The sequence below is a fragment of the Myodes glareolus genome, chromosome 10 (genome assembly GCF_982192425.1).
Source record: "Myodes glareolus chromosome 10, mMyoGla1.1, whole genome shotgun sequence".
NCBI classification, from domain to species: Eukaryota; Metazoa; Chordata; class Mammalia; order Rodentia; family Cricetidae; genus Myodes; species Myodes glareolus.
In genome coordinates this window covers 85413707-85428447 of record NC_142035.1, presented here as the reverse complement: position 1 = coordinate 85428447, position 14741 = coordinate 85413707, and the positions used below count along the sequence as shown (strand labels likewise).

The window sequence follows — 14741 nt, the reverse complement described above, 5'->3', positions numbered from 1 at the left end:
CCTCACCAAACATGAACCCCGCCTCCTTTCTATAGTCTCCAAGGCCTGAGATACAGCACTCTCATGGTGGCCTTGTCTGTAATGCCACCTGCTCTGTCTGCCTGTGCAGTTGTCCCCTGGATCCCCTGCCAGGCTGGGAAGGGCAGGGTCCATGCTCTGTGTGCCCAGCACAGGTGGTTTCTGTGACCGATGCCCTAATTGCAGGACCTGAGGCCTAGTAGGATCGGCTGGCCTGTTCAGCCTGATCTAGTGGAACCTATGGTGGAGCATGCCAGGGCGGCCCACCTGTGTGTGCATATATGTATGCATACATGCATGAATGTGTACCAGGGGCACTGCTATAAGTACCATGTACTGGGATAAAGTTTCGAAGAATGATTCTTTGTGAATATTCCAAAGTTTCAATAATCCTGGTGCTTATAATATGAAATCTCCCCCTATATGTAACTCATTTGTACTTCAGAGACCCTAACACAAGTGGTGTTCTAGACACTATAGAACATAAGGCCCAGTCGCGACAAGTACCTGTTTTATGTAATCTGTGTCTCACAACTATGTAGGGTGAATCAGTGTGGAAAAGTCACAACTGCAGCAACACTCCAGATCTGTGGAAGCCCCTTCAGGATGCTCACACTCCCACCACACACACACAAGCCAACACCCATGTTCACCCACTCACACACATGTGCACACCACGCGTCTGGCAACACCAAGGCAGGGCTGTTGGTGCCAGGCCAGAGGGGAAACCTGGGGCCCCAAGAAAACCAGCTGCAGATGTGCCACAGAGCTCACATCTGGGAGGGCCTGTAGTGGGGGGTTCATAGGTTTATAGAGGGGTGTGTGGGAAGGATGTCCTTGTGGCCTCTGAGAGTCCAAGGTAGCTGTTGGGAGCATGTTCAGCTGGAGCTGTAACAGGCAACAGGCAAGGGGTGGGCAAAGGGAAGAATAGCCCCGAGATCCTGAGGGGCTTCCTTCTGCCACCAGCCTTAGAGGGAGAGGGTGTGTCCACTCCCAGCCAGGCAGAGGGCTCTGGACAGGAACCCACCTGGAGAGGAGACTCTATTCCACCATCACCAATTCTCTCAGGGACAGCTACATTCCCACCTTATACCTGGCCAGAGTCCGGGTTGAGAGGGCTGGGTATCCTGGGAGACACATACTTACAAAGAACAGCAAGTTGAAGAGGAAGAGGAAGTACTTGGTGACTTTGATGCAGGCGGTCCCCATCCTGGAGAGAGAGGGAAGGGGAACAGGTGATGGGGGCAGTCTAGGGACCGGAGGGCACAGCAGGGCAGGGAGCCACTGTGATCAGCCCTAGACCCAGCCACCTCAGCTCACTCACAAGGTTGCAGCTAGAACTGTGCCTGCTTTACACGGTGCTGACAGAGAGGCCGGGTGCCGAGGCCAGAGTCACACAGCTGGACCAGGCTCTAGACTGACTTGGGGAGACACTAGCAGAAGTGACAAGGCTGAGAAATTAGTAAGTGACTGCCAGACCCAAGTGAGACCTAGGGCTAGCTCCCCAGCTTGGTGAGCCTAGGCTAGCTCCCCAGTTTGGTGTGCCTTTCCAGGACCAAGGCTGGGGATTCTCAGATGCTGAGGCTGGAAGGGCCTTGGCTTCTCCACAAAGGGAATAAATATATGTCACAAAACATCCAACAAACGCAGAGAAACACAAATGTCAGCCATGGACTCTTACTCCCGTAGCCCCATAGCAACTGCCACCATCTTAAACAACTACTTCTTGTGTGTGCTTTGTAGCAAAACTGTTCATGCCAGGAGGAGGGTTTGCATAATCTCTGCAAAACAGCATTCGCCCAAAACACAAAATCACACAATCTTGCATGTCTCATAAGAATCTATACTATTGGTTCCTTCATAAGAATCTATACTATATGTTCCTTCCAAAAGTTCATGTGTAAGTAGCATTTTCAGACTCTGGGGGAAGGGGAGGGGTTATAGGCCCAGTCCCAGAAAAATCATTAAAAAATCCCCATGGTGCTGCATTGAAGCCCCTAGTCCACGAAGCACATGGCTGGTAGTCCACCCTGGGACGCCCAGGTTGTTTCCTAATGTTCATGGTCCCCCTGAATATCACAAGCCACACTTCCAGTGTGAGGCACCATGTCCCCCCAGAGCAACCCTCCCCCAACTTTCTGGGATCTAGAGGATTCAGAAAGGCAGGAAGTTGGCCTCCCTCTCCTCCCCAAGGCCCGACGGGTCCCATGGGATGCAGGGACCATCACCAAGCAGCTGGGCAAGGACAGCTGGACTGGAACAGCTGCAGGGCAGCCTGCCTGTGTTCCTACAGTCCTGGGGAGGGGGACCCGGGGCAGCCTGCCTGTGTTCCTACAGTCCTGGGGAGGGGGACCCGGGGCAGCCTGCCTGTGTTCCTACAGTCCTGGGGAGGGGGACCCGGGGCAGAAGCGAGAGGAGACTGTTCATGTCATCCTTCTCTGAGTCTACCAACACATGGGTTCCCCCCACTCTTTTTTGAACACATTCACACTCTACCCTCCTTGCTGAGTAGAGCCCCACTTCTATCTGGCACACTTCCAGTCTGGAGATGGGACTGGGCTAAGGGAGAGCATGCAGCCTCCCCTGAGGACCCTGTCAGCCTGTGACAGCTCTGTTAGGGGAAGGGTTAGATGCTCCTTTAGAATGGCAACTTTGGGTGTGGCTTGAGGCAACACCATCCAGGGAATTGGAAAACTAGCCAAGGGAGGTGATCTCCTCATCCCATGCAAATAGTGAAAATTCATGCTCACAGGGGCTCAAGGACTACATGGGGAGAAGAGAGGAAATGGTTGTTCAGTCTACCAAGATGCCAGGCCTAGGTGTGAGAACTGCAGAGGGGCAGGGACTTTCTATTTGAGGAGCTTCTGGTCTCAGAAGCTCCCACACAGTCTCCCGAGGAGGGAAAACAAACCTTGCATGAGTCAGAGAGCTGGAGTGGGAGCCGCCTCCACCCCGGCCCGGCTGAGGAAGGTCTGCCCGAGCACTACAAGGACAGTCATTGTTTCTCCTCTCCCCCCACCTCGGCCTCCCAGAACAGCTTGGACCCCCACAGACATGCCATAAACTCTGGGATAAACAATTCCAGAGGAAAGCTATTTCCCAGAGCGAGGACCTGTTCCCACCTATCAGGTAACAGCTTTGCTCAGGCCTGTCTATGTTTCCTTCCCAGCACATTCCTAGGACCAGCTGGACCCGGGCAGGCCAGAGACATTCCTCCCTCTGCATGAAAACTTAATCTAATTGTGTCAGGAAGGCTGAGTGAGGATCAGGAGCTGGTGCCCATTCGCCTGCTTAGGAAGGGGTTGCAGCTCTCCCGGCAGGAATCACTGATGCAGGCCTGTAGCGCGTGCAATTTCAGAGTCTAGATTATATTCTGTATTGCTTGGCTCCCACATTTTTTAGGTAGTTAGGGTCTCCAGAACAGGCGTCCAGGGAGTAAGAGTGAGAGCCAAACAGGTGGGCCTGCTAAGGGACAAGGAGTGGCCTCATAAACAACACCTGTTATGGACAGCCATCCTTGTTTCTTACTCCCTTAAATCCTCCCAGCAAGCCCTGGGGGACCTGGGTCAGGCAGGCTGTGACTAGCCCAATCAATACCCAGTACTGAGTGGACAGTCAAGCTCCTCCCACTGTGAAGTGCTCCCAAACCACTAAAGCATTAGTTCTTGGACTCACAGTGATTCACCTGCTTCTATTTCTGGGCATTAAAGGTATGAGTCTATATAGCAATTTCCAAGCTAACCAGGACTATATTCTTTCCCAAAACAAGCAAAATAAAAACAAAAACACTACAGAACAAAAAAGTCGCAGTTCTATCTGTAACAGATGTTAAGCCAAGACTGGAACTTGTGGGCAGACAGGGCAGGAGGCAGACAGAGCAGTAACTGCCATGCCAGTGGTCAGCCTGTCCAAGAACTGTGCTCTTAGCCCTCACTGAACCTCTCAGCATAGTAAGATCTGAAAGATCCAGGCAGAGCTGGGTCAAAAACACTGGGATTTTTGAGCTCCGTGCAGACCAGGAAGCTGTGAGGCACTGATAGCCTCCTTCCTCTCTAAACATGCAACTCTTCCCAATAAACCCAGATGAGATGGCTGGCCTCTACCCTCAGCCACCGCAGCTGCCACCCACCACCTGGGGCATATTCGCTGGGCCTCTGTTTCAATGACAGAGTCTGGCTCGTCAGAGCTGGTCCAGGTCTGACTGGTCCCTACCGGAGATAAATGGTCACCCAAATGGTGACAGGTGGTGAGGACACAGGGTTGCGCTCAAAGGAGCCCTGGCTGGGAGGCCAGGAGGAAGCCTCACTCAGCCTTGGACACACTGGTCACACCCCAGGCTGGAGCCTGTCTGGTATTCCCCTAGTATCCCAGACCCTAAACATTTGCCTGGCTTCTTGGTTTCTCATCAGATCCTATCACACATTGGTCTAAGTCCATCAGCTCCCTGAAAATAAACTGATACCCGAAGGAGAGAAGGACCATGGTCAAGGTCTACAATAGCGGACAGGCAAGGACAGAGCCACTTTGGAGGCAGTGGGTTCCTATCCTGAAACAAGAGCTAGGCGGTGCCTGACTGGCAGGAAGCTCAACTAAATGGGACTTGGAAGCCACCGCTGGAAGTGTAAAAGCTGAGAAGCAGCTTTGGAGGAGAGGGCGTTGTGTGACCCCACATAGCTGTCACAGGTGCAGGCCACAGGCCTTTGTGTTATCGGCAACCAGCAGGCAGTAGAACAAGATCAGTCTCCACACTGGGCACAAGACAGACAAGAGTCTCCCTCGAACAGACAGGCAGTTCAGTTCTGGCTGGGGACGTACTCAGGTTGCCCATGGTGGGAAGTGATACCAGCTTCAGAGAGCCCACAATCACTATCATACATGAAGAAGATCCCAAAGTCTTATTATGGGGGCACAGGGCTCACCTTACCATCTGAAGGGACAAGCTGTAATTCTTGCCCAGCAGGTAGAAATGAGAGCTGGTGAAGGGCGGGGTCTGCCAGCCCCTGCCTAGTCCCCTACCAGCTGGCTCTAAGAACAGACTGGATATTTTTAAATAGTTAAACAAACAAAAGCTAGGGATTGAGCCCAGCTGGTAGTGCTTGGTCAGACTCCAGCAACCTAACAAGTCTGGAGTATCCTGGGCTACAGGAGACCAGGTCTCAACAATCAAAAAGAAAACCAAAACAAACAAACACACACACACACACACACAAACCAAAACATACATTTTGCAGTGCACAAAAAGGACATGAAATTCAAATTCCCGCGTCCATAATTAAGGCTGTTTCGGCAAGCAGCCATACCCACCAGCCCATGACATTTAATCCCTGACCCAGTCTTGCCTGGAGATCAAACAATATTCACACAAGGGTCTGTGCCCACACAGGGACCTGTAGGAGGCAGCAAGGGTCATGACTGGCCTTAGCTGAGATCTTAGATAACAAGAGCAACAGATGAGGCCAGGGGCTGACTGCTTCTGGGATAGAAGCGCAGTCCCAGGTCAAAAGTTCAGATCCTCGATCTGCTAGCAAAGTCATAGGGAAGACTGTCCTGGGGCTAGGCTCCCCTCTGTGTAGCAGACTGTCCTCTGTGCAGTGGGCTCCCCTCTAGCCAGTGGGTTCTCCACTATGCAGTTGGATTCTCTCTGTGCAGGGAGCTCCCCTCTATGCACAGGGCTCCATTTTGTGCAGTGGGCTCCCCTCTAACCAGTGGGGTCCCCTCTGTTCAGGGGCTCCCCATAGTTCTGACTATCAGGAAAAGAGGAATTTGGGGCCTGGCAGTCCTGGGGTTGGTGCTCAGGACACCAGGGCTGCACCTTGTGGCACCAAATGACACAACACTTGCAGAAGTCAGGAATGAATGTTCCTTTGCAAATGGTGCTGAGCTAACGGAGCCCGCCCTGGGCTAGGTGCTCTGAACACGTTTTAGAGATGCCTTCCTGCCAGGGTATGTTAAACACAACAGCAAGCACATCTTATGGGAAGCTCTGGCGTGGTCATGGGGAGCCACGGCAGCCACCCTGAAGCAGGCCAGTTGTTCATGACCAAGCAAGAATAATTTAAACTGATAGAATGCACAGTTTTGTGCCAAATCAGTTTATACAGCAAAATGAACACAGCAGTGTTCCCTTCTGTTGTCTGTGATATCCACTTTAGGCCTGACCTCCTTTGCGACACTCTCATAAACAGCCCCCTCAGCCCACCATCACCCCTTGGCCTGAAGACACATGTTAGTTGGGGGCTTCATTCCTGATCACTGAATACTAGAGAATCCAGGTTTGAATTCAGTTTTATTACCTCCTAGCTGTGTGACCCTGGACAAATGGTTTAACCTCTCTGGACTGCATTCTAGTCCCGTGAAATGAGGAAGCTTAAAACCTGTTTTTTTGCTTGTTTGTTTGTTTTTAATTTGTTTCCAAGGTGCTGGTGTAGGCTAAATGTTCGGCATGTGGTGGGCAGTTGCTATAAGTTACTGTCTGTGAACTGGGAGGTCTTGAGAGGAAAACCCAGTGTTCTTTGTAAGGAGGTGAGGTGAGGCTGGATGTGGAGATGACTGGCGGGGTGGCTGTGTGGGTGGACGGTGGACGGTGGACTGTGGAGGAGAAGGCCTGCCACAAAGCACACATGGCTCCGTGCTCAGCCGCCTGAGATCTACTGTGCCAGAGTTACCTGGAACTATTATCATACACACCCTATGTGTCGCTCATGGGGTACAGTGAAGCCATACCTGGTGGGCAATGTCAGCCAGTTTTGAGAATGAGCCATGTTGTCAGACCCTCCCACCTTCCCAGGAGCCCCTGGGTGTATTAGTGGGGCCCAGGGAGGTTGGTGTTTGTACTTTGAATGGGAGTGGGGGAGTTGTCACACTCTGGGGCACAGGAATGCTGCCCTCCAGCCTGACCTGAGGGTCCACCCCTGTGTTTCTAGCAGTTCTGAGGTGTAGGGACCACAGTACTTCCTGGTCCTGTGTTGGGATATGCGGGTTCCAGGGTTCCACAGGAGAGGCCATGCATGACCTGCATAGGTGTCTGCCCGCCCCGCTTCCTCCTCACCTGTTCAGGGATCAGCCTGGAGCAGAGCAGTAATCTCTGTGATGGTTTCTAAGATGAGTTCTGGACAATGGACACCCTGTGAAGAGCAAACACCTCTGCTGTTACCAGGCTGGATATCAGGGAGTCGCTGAGTGTTACCCATTCGAATTCCAAGTATGCCCAGAGGCAAACACCCCCTTCATCTAATGGCTCTAAACACTTTGTGTGCTGCCTCTCAGGATGCACCCAATCAGAATCACAGCTTTCCAAGGTCCCTTTGGGGATCCCACTCCTGGCTCTAAGTGCTATGTGATTGAGAGAAGAGGAAATGGTCCATCATCAGAACATCTAAAAGCTACCCAGGTCTCCTTCCACCCTGCAGTTTCCCACTCCCCCAGCCTTCCTGCCTAGGCCAGCCCAGAACTGAGCTGGGGCCAGTTCCACCCCTGCTCTCCAGCTACTCCTCCACACTGCAGGCAGGTTCTAGGCACGGCCCTCTGGGCCCATCTGGTTTTCCCTTCCTTATCCTTGCCACCCTCACTCTCCTAGGCATACTTACTGACCACACATTTCTCCACGATTGCCACAGTACTCACAGACCTGTCTACATCAGGCCCTTGCATGTGGAGTTTCTCTGTTAGAAGCCCTCTTTTCACAATTCCTAATGCAAACTCCTGAGATGCTCCTGCCACGAGCCTCACTTCTAGTGCCCAGCATAGCCAGCCATTAGGCCAGCCTTTACCAATGCCCATTCGCACTGCCCAACTCCTACATCAGAGGCTCTAGAGATGAGCTTGTGCCCCCAGGTGACTCTAGCCCATGCTTTCCTCACTGCGGCTTCCTTCCTCGCCAGATCTCCCTAGAATTCAGGGTCTTTCAGGGGTGTCCTGCACTTATCTCCTTCTGCAAATGCCCAGGATCCGGAGAGCTCCGGGAGGTCCCTTAGAAACACAGACCAACTCTGATCCTGTAGAAGCCACTGAACACCAAAAATGACATCACTGACCCCAGCATGGGCACAAGCTTGAAACCCCAAAAGGATCAGAAATTCAAGGACAGCCTTAAGTTACATAGCAAATTTGAGGCCAGTGCAGGCTAAATGAAATCCTGTCTAAAAGAAAAAGAAGAGAGAAGGAAGAGGAGGAAATGCTGGGTTATTGCAATGGGAGTTAGTTGACTCCTACCAGGATTGGTTTTGCATCTCCTTTGAGCCTGAAAGCTGGGGAAAGTACAGATTCTCTTCCTAGGAAGATGCATGAAGATTACTCCTGTATCTCAACACTTGGAGGCAGAGGCAGGAAGATCTACAAGACTGAGGTAAACCCGCCCTACACAGTAAATTCTAGACCAGCCAGGAATAGATAGTGAAATCCTATCTCTAAAGGAAATACGTAGGGTCTACACTTAGTGGATAAAGGTGTGTACTGCCGCTGCAGAGGGCCTATTCGGTCTCTGTTTGTGAGGGTAGCTCACAAACAGCCCAACCCATAACTCCAGCTCCAAGGGATCTGGCATCTTCTTCTGTTCTCTTTGGACCCTGGCACTCACATGCACATACCCATATGCAGACATATAATGAAATATAAATCTTCACAAATAAGTAAATAATATTGATGAGACGACTCAGCAGGATACAGACACTTGCTGTCAAGTGTGGTAGCCTGAGTTAAACTCCAGGACCCACATGCTAGAAGGGAAAAGCAAACTCTTAAAGCTGTCCTCTGAGCTCCATGTGCATGCAGGGGTGCGTGCACACGTAATGCAAATAAACAGTCACAAAGACAAACTTTTTTATTGATTCAACTCCTTTATCATTTATTCTTTTGGCAAACATCAGATAACATGAGCAAAGCTACCTTGCGCATAATAGTGACATTCTTTGTTTCACTTTTTATAGGCTGTAAACATATGTAAGTGGACAAAATTCTTGGTTGAAGATAAATTCCAGAGTTTTGACATACATGTTTCCAATGCGGACTAAAGAAAGCTTGTGGCGTTCCCACTAAAGCAGCGGCAACAGCAGCAAATTTAATTTGCACATGTTGTTTTTACATTAGCATCTGCCATTCTTAAAAGACATTTTTTTTTCATTTAAAGCTAAAACGGTAGAAATTGGCCATACACTTATATCATAAATATACTGGCCATTTTAAAATAAAACATATACACAAAACCCAGAAATACATAATTAAGTATATTTAAATTCTTGTCAAAACAACAAAACATTAATGAGTTATTTTATACTATCTTTATTGAAAATGGAATTTGCAGTAACTAAGTTTCACAATATTTTGCTTTAATTCTCAATGCTGATATTTTAATATGAAGATAACGTTACTTCAAAATAAATTCAAAGCATTCAATCCTCAACTTCATCCTTTTGTAAATTTCAGAGAAAAAAAAAAGCAGATCAGAAGTTACAACGCAGGCACCCTTTAGAACGCACTGTGCAGGCGGCAGAGGGTGTCTTGTCTGCTGGAGAGATCTCAGAGCCCTGACTCGCCCTGCTGACCAGCCTGCCGCAATGGTGCCTGCTTTAACACCATACGTCCATTATTTACTCAGAGACAGTATTCACTGATCAAAAGCCCAAATATAAACGTGATGCTCAATCTTATTATATTTCTAACTTGGAAAGAACAGATGAAACCAAAAGTCTCATTTTCATAAATTTGTTTTGTCGGTGCACCTTGAGCCTCACGCGTGATAAGCTGTGCCCTACTGGAGCTGTGCCCCACGCATGGCGCTGCGCTACAGAACAGACACGCTCACGCAGGAGGGTCACAGTCATTCTCCTTCCCTTGTCCCTGCCCCAGTTTGTCCTAACAAGAGTTCTGCTGTGCTCGCTTTCTAGGATTCAGAGAAAGCCTTGGCTATAGGTTTTCTTGCTCCATGTTGTATCACTTTTTTCACTCAAATGTTTAACTATTATATACTGTGTGTGTAGATAAAGTTGAAGGCTGCTGTTGAGGAGCCGAGAGCTGAAAATCAGTACAGAACAGTTCTCTGTGGACTGACTTATGTAACTAGGATCCCAACTCTCTTCTAACAGTGTTCTTTGTATGAGAGTTGTAAAGACAAACTTTAAGATAAATAAATCAATAATAAACTTCTAAACTGCTCAATGGGATGCTTCCACCCAGTTTCCAAGGATTGGCAGCCCTGGGAAGCCCGTGTGGGGCCTGGGTGTCTATTTTCCCCATCACCAACTCCTCCAGAGCGGTGTGTGGTCCCATCTTGGCTGCACGCTGGAACTGTCCTGGACCGTTAAAGCTTGTGGGCACTTGATCCCCACGGCCAGAGATCCTGATGAACTGTGTAACCAGGGTCAGGTTTTTAAGCTCTCGGGATGGAACATGTTGAGATGCACTCAAGGGTCCAGCCCAGACATCTTGTTCCTATGTGGGTCAGGCCTGAGTTTCCTGGTGCCACAGTACCTGAGCAGGGGCAAGTGGCCAGTGTCATGCAATTCTCCCACCCCTCTGCTTTTCCCTACCCTTTCAAAAGTTTATTTCCCTCCAGTCTCTTACTCCAGAGCAATGTCACGAGGGTCATCCTGGAGATCACTGTCTTTGGAGGGCCCAGACGGAGTAAGAGGCACAGGTCACACAGCCAGCTGGGCTGGCCAGGCAGCACAGTGCCTGAAAGCACCCAGGCCAGTGCACAACAGAGTCCCATCAATACACATGTTTATGCCTGAAGAGGCCACACGGGCCACTTCCCACCAGCTGTGTAGCCGGGATCCACGTCCTTGCCTATGCTGTGGCGTTCCCACCAATGAAATGAGCTGAATAGTGAGCCCCATGAAGGCTGCAGGAGCTGCTGAGGTGACTGGCACTCACTGTCAGAGTCAATGGCAGTGATAATTGAAGTTGGGTAACAGTCAGAAACCACCAGAAGCCTGCTGCGGCCTCTGATGTGCACCCACCCTGCAAACTTCTACCCAATGGTCCTGGCCTGCTCGGGAAGCAAGGTGGGGGTGGATCCCCCAAGAAGGGAGACCTCTATTATCCCCATGGCAGAGAGGGTCTGGCTGAGGCCCCTGCAGGCTGGGAAGTCTGGCAATTATGCCCTATGAGAACGGCCTGCTTACACATGGTAGAATGTGGAGGTAGAAAAACTGCCTGGCTTCCGGGCTCTGAAGACCACCTGGTCCAGCCTGGTCCCACAGACTGGTGTCTGGCACAGGGCCCCAGGCTCTGAACTTTGTCCTGATCACTGTGGGTGGAGGCTGGTGATGGTGGTTGTGTCTGTACGCACCAGTGTGTTCTAATTATCTGTGCAGCCGACTTTGGATTGCAGGCTTTTGACCTTTCGTTATCTTATTTTTCAATCTCTGGTTGTACTTTCGGTTGTTGTTGCTGTGTTAATATTAAAAAAGGAAAAACAAACAAACAAACACTTGTTGCTCTGGCAACAGGAGAAGCATGGGGCCGTAAGGCAGTCTGGGAGTTCGGGTTCCCTGGAAGACCTCTTGGGAACCTGCTCTGCTTCCTAGCTGCAGTGTGACCTCGAGAGGAGAGTTTCCAGACCTCACTGGGCCGTGGTGGGGCTCACCTCCAGCAGAGCAGCGGTTGTGGGACTCTGTCCCACTGAAATGCTGGGGGATAAGAAGACACAGCGGGAGCTTGAACACAGTGGCTGTCTCCCCTAGCATCACACATGTTTACTCACAGGATTCCAAAGTCCAGTCACATGACCCCAGGAGCCAGACCAACAGGTTCCCACTCTCTGACACTCAAACACTGTGGCTCGGAGGTGACAAGCTTTAGCCTGTCAGCTGCCACCACAGCTTCTCACTGAAGCTCCATAACAAGCTTATAGTTAAAGCACTTCCCCCATTCTGCAGATGGAGAAACTGAGGCTCAGAGGTGCAGTGACTTTCCTAAGGCTACCCAGTGACTAAGGCAGCATTCCTTTCTTACCTGATGCTATGTTACAAGTTGGTGGAGGCCTCACTCAACCCTTCCTCACCCCTGTCTACCCCTAGACCCCTTTCATTCTGACCCAGCTCCTGAATGGTGACTCTGGCTTCCAGTCAGGGAGGGAGACCAGACCCTCTAATCTTGGTCAGATGTCCCTTTAATTTGACCACTGAGGCCTATAGAGGTGGCCCTTCTTGCATTTTGCTCTGAAACCTGAGCAATGTGACTGAAGAAGCCTTGAATGAAGGAGAGACTACCTTAGAAGGACGTTCCAGAACGGAAAAGCACAGGCCCTAGAGCCAGCCTACCCACCCAGCGCCGTGCACCAAAGGCATGTGCTGAACCACAGACTCCAACCTCCCCGGTGTGCTGGACTCTGACTCCCACACTCAGAAGCACTATGCTAGGAATGATCCCAGACACCCCAGTCCAGTCTCCATTTCCCAGTGAAGAAACCGAGGCCCAGACAACACTTCTGGGGAAATGCATGCTGAGGTGTGTGCCAGAGCTGAGGGCTGGTTAAAGCGGCCAGTGCCATGGGCAGCTTTATATTTTGATGTATGGGGAGATGCATCCACATTCATCACATCGGGAAGTACAAATAGAGCTGGGCTTGGCCTGAAGCATCCAGTCCAGGACTCTGCCCTTGGAGGCAAAAACAAATGACCGTCTCAATCTAACTGGTGCTCATTTGGAAGGCCAGGGAGAGCTGTAAGTCCCAGGAACTCAGACTCTAGGACAGGCGTCTCAGATCTCAGATTCTAGGGCCTCATGTCAGGACCTAGGTTCCCAGAGACTTCTCAGAAAGCAGTTGTCTTTTAAGAATCTCTCCTCTCTGAGGCAGGGAAGGGAGCAAAGAAAAATGTAGAGCTCAACAAAAATTAATTTTTTTAAAAAAAGCAGGAAATTGAAAAAAGGAATATCTCCTCTCCCCAATAAACCAGGTCATAGTGTGGATTCTGAATTGCGAGAGACTAACTATAATCTCATTACTCAGAGCTGTGTGACCTTTGACAAGGAGCTTGCCCGCTCTGGTCTTAACATTGTCTGTAAAGAGGACTATCACACTGTCCAGAAAGAAGCTAGCCCTGACTTGCTGACACTCTAGTATGTCTTTGACCAAGTAGCAAAGTATCTTCTCCTCACGTGAAGAGAGTATTCATGAAGATGTCCCCTGGGACGTGGGACAGGCCTGGGGTTCCTGCAGACGGGCCCAGAAAGGTCATGGCCACTAAGTCCTTGGAATGGAGCCTGGCAGAAGGCAGAGTGGGGGACAAAGGAAATGTGTTCACTGCCCAATCCACCATATCCAACCCCCAAACCTAAGCAGGACCACTGGGGCTCAGGAGGGAGTAGGCAGCACTTGCCCTGATCACACAGAGTTAGTGGCCTAGCCCAGGTGGGCCCTCAGGATTCTAACTCTGCAACCCAAGGCCTTGCATATTTTTGACGGGAAGACACTGTCCCTGAAGTCAGGGATGACATGGGTAACTAGCTCATGAGACCCTAGAGTCTAAGCAGACGGGCCTGGTGTCCAGCATCTTCAAAGTCAAAGGCGTGGCACTTCACAGTTCCTGCCTGCCCTGCCCCGGCCAGCTGACCAGAGCTGGCACACCTAGCTTGCTGAAACCCCAGTATAAGGCTCAGAGGTAAAGGGCTCAGGGGTCCAAAGGCCACTGAAGAGAACCCCAGGTGACTTCAATCTTGAGCTACTGCAGCTCACCAAGATCCCACCACGGGCTAGCCTCAATCGGGACAGAACACAGATGTGGGGAACCCTTCTTCCCCACAGGAGTGCACAAGACAATGGGGCATCAAATAACACACTGTGGCAAAGGCCCAGCTGTCCTGCTCCCCCCAAGGGACAGCTGCGTCATGGGAACAGTCGGCCACAGTACTAAGTGACTGCCTTATCCTTGACGGAGAAACCTGTTTCTCCCACCCCCCACTCCTGGGACACAGGAGGCAGATTGTTACTTCAGGAGCTGGTTCAGATGCCCCAGGCTAACCGCCCTGTTCACGGCCAGCTGAAACAGTTCCCCATGATAAGGAACTGAGAGAACCTAAGCAAGGTTATCGCTTCTTAACCAGGGGGTTTATAGTTCAGGCACCAGACCTGCCCTGGGACAGACAACCCACACTGGACATTGTGAGGTCTGGGGAGGAGACTGGCTCACTCACTCCCACAATGGGCACGCTAGGCCAGGGCCAGGGTTCCTAAAACAGAGTTAGGGTGTGGGCCCCCGAGTGGGTTATTAGGGACAAGGAGGGAACTGTAATCAGGGCTCCCACATGGCAGCAGGCAGCAGGTTCTGCCAGCTCCATTGTACCCTCCCCAGGCTGAGCTCAGGATGGAGGAGAGGTATGGCTTCAAGGCTGCTTTCTGTAGGCCCTTCCAGAGCCCACTCCCACAGCCCTGGCTTCTCCACAAGTGTCCAGACAGGTTCACACTCTGCTCACACTCGGCTCCTTCTGCCCCCTCCTAGGCACTCCTCCTTCCCTTTCTCCCTCCCTCCCTCTCTCCCTCCCTCTCTTCCTCCCTTTGTAGATAGGTTCTTATGATCTGAGCCCTACTGTCTTCAAACTCACTCAGCAGCCAAGGATTACCTTGAACTTCTGATCCTCCTGCTTTCATTTCCTGAGTGCTGGGATTTCAGGCATGTGTGATGCTAGGGACCGTACCAAAGCTCCATGCACACTCTGCAGATGCCACCAACTGAGCCACATCCCCAGCCCCTGTGACTTACTTTCCTGAACCTCTGCTTTCATCC

At 50.9% G+C, this 14741-nt stretch overlaps 1 protein-coding gene across 2 annotated transcripts in view; it reads right to left on the bottom strand.

Moving 5' to 3' along the window:
* Positions 1-14741, bottom strand: part of Cd82 (CD82 molecule) — a 45134-nt gene that overhangs the window by 16514 nt on the left and 13879 nt on the right. The window contains exons 2-3 of one of the 2 annotated variants that reach the window (XM_048443568.3): positions 7067-7142; positions 1165-1228 (exon numbers count right to left, since the gene is read on the bottom strand). In XM_048443568.3, coding sequence (XP_048299525.3) covers positions 1165-1227 — 63 coding nt within the window. In that variant the 5' untranslated portion in view covers position 1228; positions 7067-7142. The remainder of the gene's footprint in view (positions 1-1164; positions 1229-7066; positions 7143-14741) is intronic. The other variant, XM_048443569.3, reaches the window with a different exon arrangement.